The 12201-nt window shown below is 47.2% G+C and overlaps 1 protein-coding gene across 1 annotated transcript in view; it reads right to left on the minus strand.

Annotated features, from left to right (window-relative positions):
* LOC143959277 (inositol 1,4,5-trisphosphate-gated calcium channel ITPR1) overlaps window positions 1-12201 on the minus strand; it is a gene marked incomplete at both ends in the record, with an annotated part of 56071 nt that overhangs the window by 21128 nt on the left and 22742 nt on the right. Inside the window, 8 exon segments of the mRNA XM_077467952.1 lie at window positions 381-522; window positions 5092-5343; window positions 5424-5618; window positions 5719-5838; window positions 7851-8023; window positions 10487-10645; window positions 10732-10873; window positions 12030-12190. Of these exon segments, the coding sequence (XP_077324078.1) occupies window positions 381-522; window positions 5092-5343; window positions 5424-5618; window positions 5719-5838; window positions 7851-8023; window positions 10487-10645; window positions 10732-10873; window positions 12030-12190 (1344 nt within the window).

Raw genomic sequence — 12201 nt, forward strand, 5'->3', positions numbered from 1 at the left:
TAGCTGGAGGGAACCAGTACTCAGAAGAGATTGTTGGGCCCAATGGGCATCAAGGAGGGAAGTAATGTCTGCCTCTGACTGAAGGTTGGGATGCCAAATGTAGAAATCAGAGCAGTCCAAGATCTTCCTGGGTCCAGGTTCTCACCGTCTAGAAATGCAGTTGTATAACCCTGAAACGCATTGGTATATCCAAGAACATTTTCATTCAATAAAGAACCTTGAAGAATTCTTATCGTTCGCTCTAAGATGTTAGGATAAGACCCCTTTATGTAGGGCCTTTGTACCTACAGACTGCTCTGTAATAAGCAAAGGACCCCCGTTCCCATTTGGGATACCAGCTGAGGAAGTAGTCCAGCACCGCGAAGTAAAAGTTACATCACCTCAAAGGTCAGCTTGTTCTTCTCTTTATCGGAGAACGGAAATCTCTGCCCGACCACGTCTCTCAAATATTCTTCCACAAACTCCATCGTCTGTGCGAATCTCTCCTTTATATCGTCCCTCGATGTCCCGCTGCTGTCATAGCTGTGAGGAGAAGACCAGAGAAGTGCCAAAGAGGTCAAATAATGTAAAGTCACACGTCTTACATCTCCACTTCCTTCCCAACTTCCACAGAGCAAAAAAAAAAAAAACACATTTGACAGATAAACTTCTTTGGATATTCAATAACCAAGAGGGGAGCAAATAAGTTCATTCCTAGGATTTACACAAACTAACAAAACTATATACAGTGAAACCTGGGATTACGAGCAGAATTCATTCCAGAAACATGCTTGTAATCCAAAACACTTGTATATCAAAGTGCATTTCCCAATAAGAAATAACGGAAACTCAAACGATACGTTCCACAACCATTTATTCCTAGGTCTTTCAGTTTATAGTCCACATAAAAAGATTCTAGCAATGTGATTGGTTGTGTAACCATAAAATGTCCATCTACAAATGGAATCCTCCGCAAGGGGATTAGAAGCAAAATCCAGCAGGAGCTCCAGAGTATAGAAGAGAAGAGAGGAGCCTCTAAGTGTAGCGATATGTTTCTAAATGTTGTACCTTCATTAAATGTAACAATATTGCTACACTTAGATGCGCCTCTCTTCTCTTTTATACTCAGTTGTGACGTGACACTACTTGTATATCATTTTAAAATATATTTAAAAAATGTTGCTGTCTTACAAAATGCTCTCAAACCAAAGATTTACTGTACAGTAAGGCATGAAGCCAAATATACTGAAACATAGAAAAGGTATATTATATACACTGATGTATACACACACACACACACACACACACACACCTCAGCTTCCCATTGTCAGTGTTTTTACGTTTGGTACGAGAGCATTCCCAGGTTAATACATCTGTTACATGTAAATAAAGAGTTCCATCAGATACTAAGATTGAGACTTCACCATCAGGGTTCAAGTGGTGAGACTTGCTTAGTAATAAAGACACGTGGTTACTACAAACCGTGAGGGACCCATTTGGGAGGTCCCTTTTTTTATTTATACGTTTCGGAATCTTGTAGCAAACGATCCCAAATTTTATTGTACTTGGTTGGGCATCCCTGGTTTATATACAATCATTTTTTGTAGGGGAGGAAGTTCTTTACATCTGCTTTCCATTCAGAAACGTTAGGCGTCTGATCTCATCCATTGTCTTGCAATGATTTTCCTGGCTGAGAATAAAGTTTTCATGTAAGGAGATCTTCATAAATGTATTCATTTTGGGGTCAGGGAATATTCCCAACAGACATTGTTTCGGGTCCATGGTAAGTGGGGATCCCATCTTGTCATGTAGGAAATTTCCAATTTGCTTCCAAAATGGCTGTAATAATGGGGAATGCCCAAATCAAGTGAAAATGTACCCGTTCCCTGCTGACACAATAGACAGTTGGAGGACTGCCCCCTCCGAAATCTAGCTACCCTCAACGGGGTGAAGTATGCCCAAAGAGTTTAGGGGGGAGACAATTTTGATGAAATCTAAAGCTTCACTCCATTCCTCGTCTGCCAACGCTCCCACCTCTCTCTCCCCCACCAGGGTTTAAGGTCATAAGCCATTTTGGTGGATGTAGGAGTTCTAAGCATGTTGTAAAAAGGTGGCTATCAGGTTTGGAGGATCTGCGCTTTTAACTATAGCCATGAATGCATTGGAAAGGAGTTGTGGAGGGGAATTGGGGGGGAATGGGGGGGGACTGGGAGTGCATAGCATGGCGGATCTGTAAGAATCTGAAGAACATACTATTGGGGAGAATGAATTTTTTGCGAAGGGCATTGAAGGTCTTGAGTCCTTCAGAGAGTAGGTGATGTAAATAGTAGATCCCTCTCGTGCCCCAGATCTCGGTGTTGGGAATCTGTAGGGATTCTGACAAAGTCCTGTTGAGCCATATGGGAGTGAACTCGTTAAGTTGAGGTATCCAAAGTTTAATCATAGCTAGGTCCCAGATGTGCCTACAGTGGTATAATAGGGTCTTGCCAGCTCCCCCTGAGCCCACTGCCACAGCACAGAGAGGGTCTGAGGTCCATAAAGCCCATTGTGGGCATAGAATATTGCACCTATCCCCATCTTGTCAATGTGATACAGTTGAGATTGCTGGGAAGCATGTAATGGAGATTAAAGTCTGGAAGGGCAGTGCCCCCTAGATCTCCGGGATTCTTAAGTGTCTGCCAAACAAAAGGATTGAGGAGAGCCTCCAGGGATTTAAAGTTTTTTTTTAGGGGTACATAAATCGGGGTATGCCATAAGATGTATAGTATTTTAGGTAATACCATTTTTATAAGGTTAATAAGCACGGGTCCAAGTTTGTATGTTAGATTTGAAAAGGGCGAGGAGGGGCTCTATGTTGAGAGATATGTAATTGGCCGGGGATTGAGACGTATGTATACCTAAATATTACATCTGGCTTGCTCGCCATAGAGGGAGTTGGGTGTGTATCCTGGATGGTGGAAAACTATCAATGGAGAGGATTTGTGATTTCTCCCAATTAATCTTAAGACCAGAGAACGACCCAAACCACTCTATCGTCTGTAGTGCGGTTTGTAGGGAGGGACCCGGGTCAGCCAAGTATAACGGCGTGTCATCGGCATACATGCTGATTTTCTCTGTTAAGTTTCCAAGACTTAATCCATGGATCTCCGGGCTTTCTCGGACAGAGATGGCGAGGGGCTCTGCTTTTCGGGTATACAACAGTGGGGATTACGGGCAGCCCTGTGCCCTTCCTCTAGTGAGGGTAAACACCAAGGAGGGCCAGCCCTTGGCTACCACTTTGGCAGTTGGGTCTTGATGTAGTAATTTGATGACTTTAGGCCCAAGTCCATAACCCTCGAGGCATTTCCAAAGGTATCTCCACTTCACTGAATCAAATGCTTTTGCTGTGTCTAGGGTTACCGCCACTCATGATCCAATATCATCATGTATTGTATGTATGGCTTGCAGATTAATATATAGCTTCCTTACGTTAAAGGAGGTGTTGCGACCTGGGATAAAGCCTGCTTGGTCCGCGGATATCAGACTCAAGATGATCTGATTGAGGCGGAGGGCAAGTACTTTGGGCTAGTATTTCAATATTGACCTGCAGCAAAGAAATAGGGCGGTAGGATTCAGGGTAGTCTGGGTCTAGGCGGGTCTTTCCCTGGTTTGGGTATAATGACTATGAGCGAGGAAGTGTGGATGTCTCAAATAAGTGGTTACATAGGGCTAGCATTTTAGGGGTGGGTATTCCACTATCACCATCATACTCATTTCCCAAATTACTTGCATATTTAGTTCACAGTAACGATAGACCACCAGTGGTCCTTTCATTGCGGGGTCCTTGGGGAGAGCAGACTACAGATCCACCCGAGGTGTCCTCCTAATTTTAGAGAATTTTTTTTGCAGGCTTGTGCACAGCCTCGTATTCTGATGAGACACAAATGAATACGTTCCTCAAGGGAATTACTTTTCCACAACTAAAGGACAGCCAAAATGGAGATGTTAGAGGCACCCCTCACAACTGATATCAACGGCGATAGCTACTGTTGCCGTCTTGTCTGCGATATAGCTCGAGTTTAGCAGCGGCGGTGGCTTTCTGCTCTTCTGACGGGGACATGACGAGGCAGGATCGGGGAACTTTCCCAGGTTAGCCTGTGGTATGTAAGATGTCTGAGGATCACAGGATCAGTTAGAATTCAGGATTAATGCTCAGAGCTCTGTGCAAGTGCGTCCTACGCCATGCTTTGTCAGGGAACGCCCTGCCATTGTCAATGGTTTCTAAGGAATCAGTGGGTGCTGGCACCCAATGCATCCCTAGCAACCACCACCCTCACATTGGCATACATGGCCGGGAATCCCTTGACATGTATGGAAAGGGGCGGGGATAGCATTGCCATCACAGCCCAAATATGGTCACTGGCTGTATTTGGTGAATGATGGCGCCATTATCGCCGCCTCTTTTACATATAGCTCACCGAGAAGCTATTCTTCACCGGGAGGACGGTCAGGATCGGTTGTGTGCAACAGGTCCAGCAGATTTTTGGCAACTCAGCAGGCATCATGACTGACAGTGGATTTACAGGGGACTTTAGGATTTTTTTTTTTTTTTTTTTATTAAACACAAAAGGATTTCTCAAAAGTGTTTACTTTTATGTTATTTTTTTTCTGAATGAGTAGGGATACTGTGTACCCCTGCTGCATTCACATAAGGGAAGGAAAGGGGTATCTGGCAGTCCTTTTTTTAATGGGGGGTTCCAGAATCTGGTAAGCCCTTTCCCAGAGGCCCCCACAACCACCGGGCCAGGGTTGTGGGGAAGAGGCCATTATAAAATGGGGACAAAGCTTCCCCTAACCGAAAAGATTTAGGGTTTACATACAACTTTGGGCAAGAGCATGTAGAGGGTTAGAGCAATGAAAGGAATGAGCGGAGATTAAATAATAAAACGGGCTTCCTTGGAAAGATCCCTTTAGAGAAAACAGCATCTTCTATTCCGGGACAGTTCAAAGATTAATAGAATACACAAAGTAACACATTTTAGTGAAAATGTTCGCAATGAAGAAGTTCTGGATGTGAACAAAATCGGTGGCAATAAAGGGAGGATGAAGGGGCATCTCTGACCATTGACTTACTCATCTATGGCGATTTCTGAAGGTATCTCTGACCAGAGACGGGCGTATTTCACAGGGGTCACCTGTTCCTGGGGGTCTCGGTCCACGTGCATATGCAGCATCAGCCGGCAGAAAGACGCTCGCAGATCGAATGGCAGATTCTCATCAGACATACAGCGCAGGATAAGATCCACGTCTAGCTGGCCGGAAATCTCATTAATGGCCAAGTACTGGCGGTCCAGGCACATACGGGCAAAGAGGTTTAGTTGGTACCTGAACAAGAGAGGACAAGTGGAAATATATGATACATCACTCTGGAGCAGAAGTCACAAACCCGCCGGCCCACCCAATACCTGTAATAACTGAGGACATCCTGGTCCTCCTTCTGCCCTTCCTTGGCATCCTGAGCCAACTCTCGAATACTTTTACTTCTCGTTTCCTTATTGGCATCTCTCCAGAAAAGCCAAACTTCCTCCTCGTCCTCTCCGTTCTCCAGAGGGCTCTCACTGCTGTTCACACCCTCAAACTCAAAACGCGACAGGACCAGCCTGAAGAAAAGGAAAACGCGTAAATTGACCCCAAACTACTCTAACTTGCCAGTAACACCATCCAGGTTTGGAGAAACTTAGCAGTCGAGTCTTTTCTTACTTTGTCTCAATGAGGATATCGGCATTGGCAGCGTTCAGAACGGCTTTGCATATCAACTCCTGTGTGACGGGGATGGATTTGTTCATGGACACGCAGAGATCCGAGAGGTAATCCAGGAACCTTCCAGAACAGAAAAGGACAAAGTCAGCCAATCCCATCATACACAGAGGTCTTCTCCAAAACCATAAAGGTGGCCAAATTCTTTTCTGAAGGCATCTGAACAGCTTGTGAAGGACATACCTGTACATTCAGGTCAACTGTACTCAGGGTCCTTATACAGCCAATCCATCCTCCTCTTGTACTCCCAACAAAGTGATTAAACAAATGACAGGTAAACATGGGGGTGGGGTCATCAGGTGAGCCCGCCCCAATGCTCACCTGTCATTCGGCAAGTGTCTCTCGTCAGGACCAGTTGTGTTTGGAGGGAGTTTTTATTTTCCTCGTGCAGTTCAAAAGTCATCGTGATTGACCTGCATTTATATGGGGGGGGGGTGGGGTTTATTTTTTTTTAATAAAGAACTCGTCAAAAATGGTATTTGTGTTTCTATGTACTCTTTACTTCTTTTGGGGAAAGGAGTAGGGGTATTATGTACCTCATACTCATTCACATTGGAGGAGGCCGGGATCTGGGGGCCCGCCTTGTTAAAGGGGGCTTCCAGATTCCGATACGTAACCCCTCTTCCGGAACCCCCATAACCTCCGGGCCAGGGGCCCTTGTCAGCAACATTGAAATATTGGAGGGCAGGATCTGGGGGCCAATTTGAGTATGGGGTATATTAGTACCCCTACCCCTTTCACCAAAAAAAAAAAAAAAAAAAAAGTCAAGAGTACATAAAAATAGACAAATAGTTTGACAAGCGCTTTATTAAAAAATAAACATGTCCAAATGTCCAATTGAGGGCATGTGGCCTGGTATAGTTGGGGGGGGGGGGGGGTTGTAGACACTTGCCCAACCCCCCCCCATCCTTTCCTGGCCTGCATGACTGGATAAGGGTCTGGTACAGATTTTGGTGGGGGAGGGGGAACCTCACTCCATTTTTTTTTTGGTGTGGGGTTCTCCTGAAGAGCCACACCAACGTCCTGTGCCATCATTTTTTCCATGCGTTGTATTGACCTGCTTCAGGTTTTTTTACTGCTCAGTACTATACGGACATCTACATGAGACTTTGGGCCACTGCAACTTGTGTTCTATGTGATTGGTCTCTCCCCTCCTGTTTAGTGCTGGTTAGTCGAGTCCTAGCTAGACCCTTCCCCACTTCTGCCCTGCTCCCTCAGTCAGTGTTATTTGTAGAGACAGGGTTTAGGAAAGTCCTTGTCCTCTTGCATTTCAAAAGACCAGAAAGCACATCCTCTGTACTGCAATTAGACGTAAAACTGTCGTATTGAAGAGTAAAGCTGTCTGTGGATGGTGCAGCAGGCGACCATACTGTCCAGGGAGACTGGGTTTATGGAGGAATGTCGATGCATAAAGTGGCGTTTGAAAACAGAACCTCCTCTTATTTATACATTGAAACTTTGGAATATTTCTATATGCCATTGACAGGTGATAAAAGGTCATAGTTCATGGAGATCATTGGGGTCCACATGAACGGGTCAACTCAACACAGTTCTTCCCAATCTCTTATCCTGAAGCCTTCTATATGAAGAATACAGGTAGAGGGGAGATTACAAACTTTAGACCAATAGGGTGAGACCTGAAGGACCTATGAGGCAGGATTGGGGGTTTTTTTTTGTACTATTGTAAGATTGAAAATCTAATAGGAAACAAAAGTTCTTGTCTTGGGCCTGGTTTGGGATTGGTCAAGATGTGATAGGAGGCTTTCCAAGAAAAAAACCTGCCCCAGTACCTCCCCCAGGACCTTTCCCCACGATGAAGGGAAGGAGGAGCTCAAAGCACACAATGTTTTGCTTCAGGGGAAATGATGAGGCCGAAGACCCAGACTTTTGGTCAAGTGATCAGCAGCCGGGCTTTGCGTTTCCTCCATGACCGGCATTTTAGGGGTTCTACTCGACTTTATACTTTCCAGCGGAATGGTTTGTGTAGTTTTAGGTTACATTGTTGAGTCTTCTCAGTTCCTTTTCCTGGAAGGAGGAAGCACTTCCCCCTCCCCCCCCCCAGCCCTCCGTCTCACCTGGGCTCCCGGTTCTTCCTCACCAGGCTGACGAAGGTGTCGATCTCGGCAGCGGTGATGTGCTTCTCCAGCAGCTTACGGTTATTGTGCAGTAGCGCGGTGATCGTGTCTTCCGCCAGGACATCGTATCCGATCTGCTTCTGCATGAAGCCAAATTGTTTGGCGATGTATTCCTGGGCAGACAGAAGGGGGCGTTACACACAACACTTCCACCTCTGCAATAACAAGTCACACAACCAAAAGCAGCTATAAAATATACAATGCCCTTCGTCGGAAAGGACGTTGTTGGGGGGGTTGGGGGACACTTTACTATTGTTTGAGTTACAGTGGAACCTTGGTTTAAGAGTAACGATATTAAGGGGCGTTTTGAAAGACAAGCACATTTTTTTTTTTTTTTAAATTCTGACTCGATGTGCGAGTGTTGTCTCACAAAAACAACAGAATTCAAGCTAATGGGGTGTGCAGTAGCGCATTTTGCCAGAGGTGCAGGGGCGACGGGGTCACGTGGAACGGTTCGGAGCCGTTCGGAAATACTCAGAAACGTTTGGTTCCCGAGTGTTTCCGAGTTTAGCCGAGCTGTTCTAGAGTTTTTCTGAGGCTCTCCAGCGCCCCCCCACCACCTCTGGCAACATGCAGTATTCCATGTAATAGAAGTCAATGCAGAACGAATCCTCTTCGTTTCCATTGCCTTCTATGGGGAAACTAGCTTTGATATGAGAGTGCTTTGGATTACAAGCATTCTCCTGGAAGGGATTATGCCCATAATCCAAGGTCCCACTGTATATTAAGGTGCAATTTGCAGCCCCTGTCCGATACAAGGAGCGGCGCCCCCGTCCGATACAATTTGAGGGACCCTGAGGTATAATCTGTATGACCACTGCAGATCCTGACTTTACCAGTACCAATAATAGTACCAAGCCCTGATAGGGGGGGGGGCATGTGAACCCCTGAAACACCATTTGTTATAGTACACAACTGAGTAAAATTGAAGTTGGACGTCACATGTTCTCCTTTAAGCAATTTCCTTCGTTAATACAAAACCAGTAGCCAACTCAAGCCAAACTTTGGCCACCCCTCCTGGGGGAGCTTCCCAAGTAGAATCATTTCCTCCTCTACACGGCTCGAGACCCGACTGAGCATCTGAAGAAATCCAACACCCCCCCCCCCCACCGCCTTCTACTTTCCAAGGTTTTGCTGCCATCGGTGTCCCCGCGCAGGACATTCACTAGATTTGTCCCGGAGGACTGACAGAAATAGGTGAGATCCTCCAGCGGTGGAGATTTGCTCAGATAACTGTAGGATGGAATTTCCTCTCATATCCTGTTGTGTCTGAGATAATAAGGGGGTGAAAAAACATCTCCCCAATTGCAGACAGATGACATAACCCTTCCCCCCACTCCATCCAAGAAAAAAAAAAGGGTTTTGGTCTTCAAGTCGGCTTTGAGGACCATTTCAGACAGATCTGAAGCCAACGCCACACCGGGGGAACGTGACTGGCATATTAGCTGAGGGACGGCCCAGAGAAGATCATCTAACAGATCGTCCAAATGTTTTTATTCGATCCGGTCAAACATATTAGATGTTTTATGTATTTATTTTCCCTTTTATTGTTTGAACTCATTTTTTTTCCTTTCAACCGGATTATGTAACGTATTGTCTTCAAATTCAAGGGGGGCACTGATGCCACATCACCCAGTAGACAGTTCCTGCATGTGTGCATTGCCCTGTATCATTCGAAGGGGGGGGGGGGGGGGTTGTCAGAACAGGATACAGAACCATGCCCATCTTGCCTGTTGCTAATGCGTGCCATGGGATGGGTGTACCACCCTGTGCCCATCCGCTGCCCCCTTCTTGGCATTGAGTGTTTACTTACCACCACATGCACACACCAGATCAGTGGCAGGTGAGTGGGATGCGCCCCCATGACTGTTCTCTAGAGGCGGCTGCCCCTCCTGCCCACCCCTTGTCCCAGCCCTGCCAACCCCCTCATAAAAAGGGATCACGTTTTAAGGGGAGCACAAGGTCATCCTTTCGAAGAGAGAAAGAAAAATGGAAAAATACGTCAAGGAGGAGGAAGAGGAAGAGGAAGAAGAAGAGGAAGAAGAGGAAGAAGAGGAAGAGGAGGAAGAGAAGGAAGAAGAAGAAGAGGAAGAGGAGGTGGAAGAGGAGGTGGAAGAGGAAGAGGAAGAGGAAGAAGAGGAAGAGGAAGAGGAAGAAGAGGAGGAAGAGGAAGAAGAGGAAGAGGAAGAAGAGGAAGAGGAAGAAGAGGAAGAGGAAGAAGAGGAAGAGGAAGAGGAAGAAGAGGAAGAAGAGGAAGAGGAAGAAGAGGAGGAAGAGGAAGAGGAAGAAGAGGAAGAAGAGGAAGAAGAGGAAGAAGAGGAAGAAGAGGAAGAAGAGGAAGAAGGAGTACGGACGGCATAGATGTCATAAATTTGTGAGCAATATCTTCTTATCTGCAGCTCCCTTGTTTTTTCAATAAAAGGATTTCTATATAAATATTTGAAAATGTGTAAGTGGTGGAGCCCCTGAAGTCTAACATTAGTCAGGCCGACTATAATAACGGCACGTTCCCTGACCACGCTGGATGTGAATAGCGCTCAGCAGGGGGGACACTTTTCAGGCATCATTAAAAATACCTGATTCTTGCGGTAGTCCTGCTGGGAGTGGCGCAGGACGCGGTAGCACAACCGGCAGATGTGCCTGAAGGGCGCGTGTCTTTGATCCCCCAGTTCCTCCAGTCTCAGCATTGGACCATCACCACAATCCGTGAACGGGGCCTGCAACAGCTTGAAAATCTGCGGGGGAGGGGGGAGGAACAAAACGATGCTCAGCATGTCAACACTCCAAATGTAGATCCACCCATACAGAACACGACCTGCACCTGTTTCAGGATATTCTGCTCCCGCATCAGTTTCTGGCGTTCGCGGTTGGGTTTGTTCACCAGGACCTCCAGAACATCCTGCCCAGAATTCACTCCGGCTGTCACAAAATAAACCAACTCCTCCAGGAGTTTGGTCACCGCCCTGAATCATAGAAAGGAAGAGCGAGAGTCACACCCCAAGAATAAAATGAGACTGGGGGGGGGGGGGGCAAACATCTGACTATGGTAGAAAGCGGAGATGTCTGGACAATGGTCTGCAGCAGGGAAGACTTGTCATTCAGTATTTCCAGGTGCTTTGGATCCAGCCGTAGACAATACAAACCATGTATGGGCAGGTTGAATGTACCCAAGTTGATTGAGCAATTAACATGATTGGTACAACCAGTCCCCCTGATTTTACATGCGATCTTCGCTAATGGCTGGTAAAGCCGCCAATCACCATCTTCTCCCGGGTGGGGGGCATCAGGGCTGGCCCAAGACATTAAGCTGCCTGGGTCCAAGAATGAAATGCTGCTGCGCCCCCAGCCCCCCCCCGTAAGAAAACTCCCACCAAAAAGGCTCCCACATCCATTATTTCATAGAAACAAACATTTCAATTTATCATGAAGTTAGATTTCCAATGCAACAGTACCTTAATTATATGACGTCATGTTAAATTACAAGGGGCGGGCTAGGGCAGTGCGGGGGCAGGCTAGGGCAGTGCGGGGGCAGGCTAGGGCAGTGCGGGGGCAGGCTAGGGCAGTGCGGGGGCAGGCTAGGGCAGTGCGGGGGCAGGCTAGGGCAGTGCGGGGGCAGGCTAAGGCAGTGCGGGGGCAGGCTAGGGCAGTGCGGGGGCAGGCTAGGGCAGTGCGGGGGCAGGCTAGGGCAGTGCGGGGGCAGGCTAGGGCAGTGCGGGGGCAGGCTAGGGCAGTGCGGGGGGCAGGCTAGGGCAGTGCGGGGGCAGGCTAGGGCAGTGCGGGGGCAGGCTAGGGCAGTGCGGGGGGCAGGCTGAACGGCTCGTTGGGGCAGTTGTCGTCATGATACAGAACTGCTGGAAAAAAAATCTCAGTCGTCAATTTGCTGGGTAAATAGGAGAGGTGACCATAGTTCAAATTGCTGCCCTCCTCAAAGTACTGACTGGGACCAATGGACCCACTGGGACACATGGTAGGACCGGCCCTGGGGTGGGGGTCCTGGCACCAGGGGAATACAATGCCTCGGCGGGAGAGATTCCACTGTGAACACGGTCTGTGGTTGCAGGAAAGAAATTTGTGAGATCGGTCCCACCACAAGCTATTCATCAATGACCTGCCCCTTACCTCCTCTCGTTCTGGGTAATGGTCCCCTTCTCCAACTTCCCAGCAATAGACGAGAGAACCTTACTGGCATCATTGGCAAAGTCCAGATCTCTAACCTCCGCCGGGGACACGGGAACAATGGCAAATGCTTCCTTGTCTTCTTTCACAGGGGACGTTCCAATCTAAGAGATGC

The sequence above is a fragment of the Lithobates pipiens genome, unplaced genomic scaffold, assembly GCF_037356315.1.
Source record: "Lithobates pipiens isolate NorthernLeopardFrog02 unplaced genomic scaffold, aLitPip1_a1.2 Scaffold_69, whole genome shotgun sequence".
NCBI lineage: Eukaryota > Metazoa > Chordata > Amphibia > Anura > Ranidae > Lithobates > Lithobates pipiens.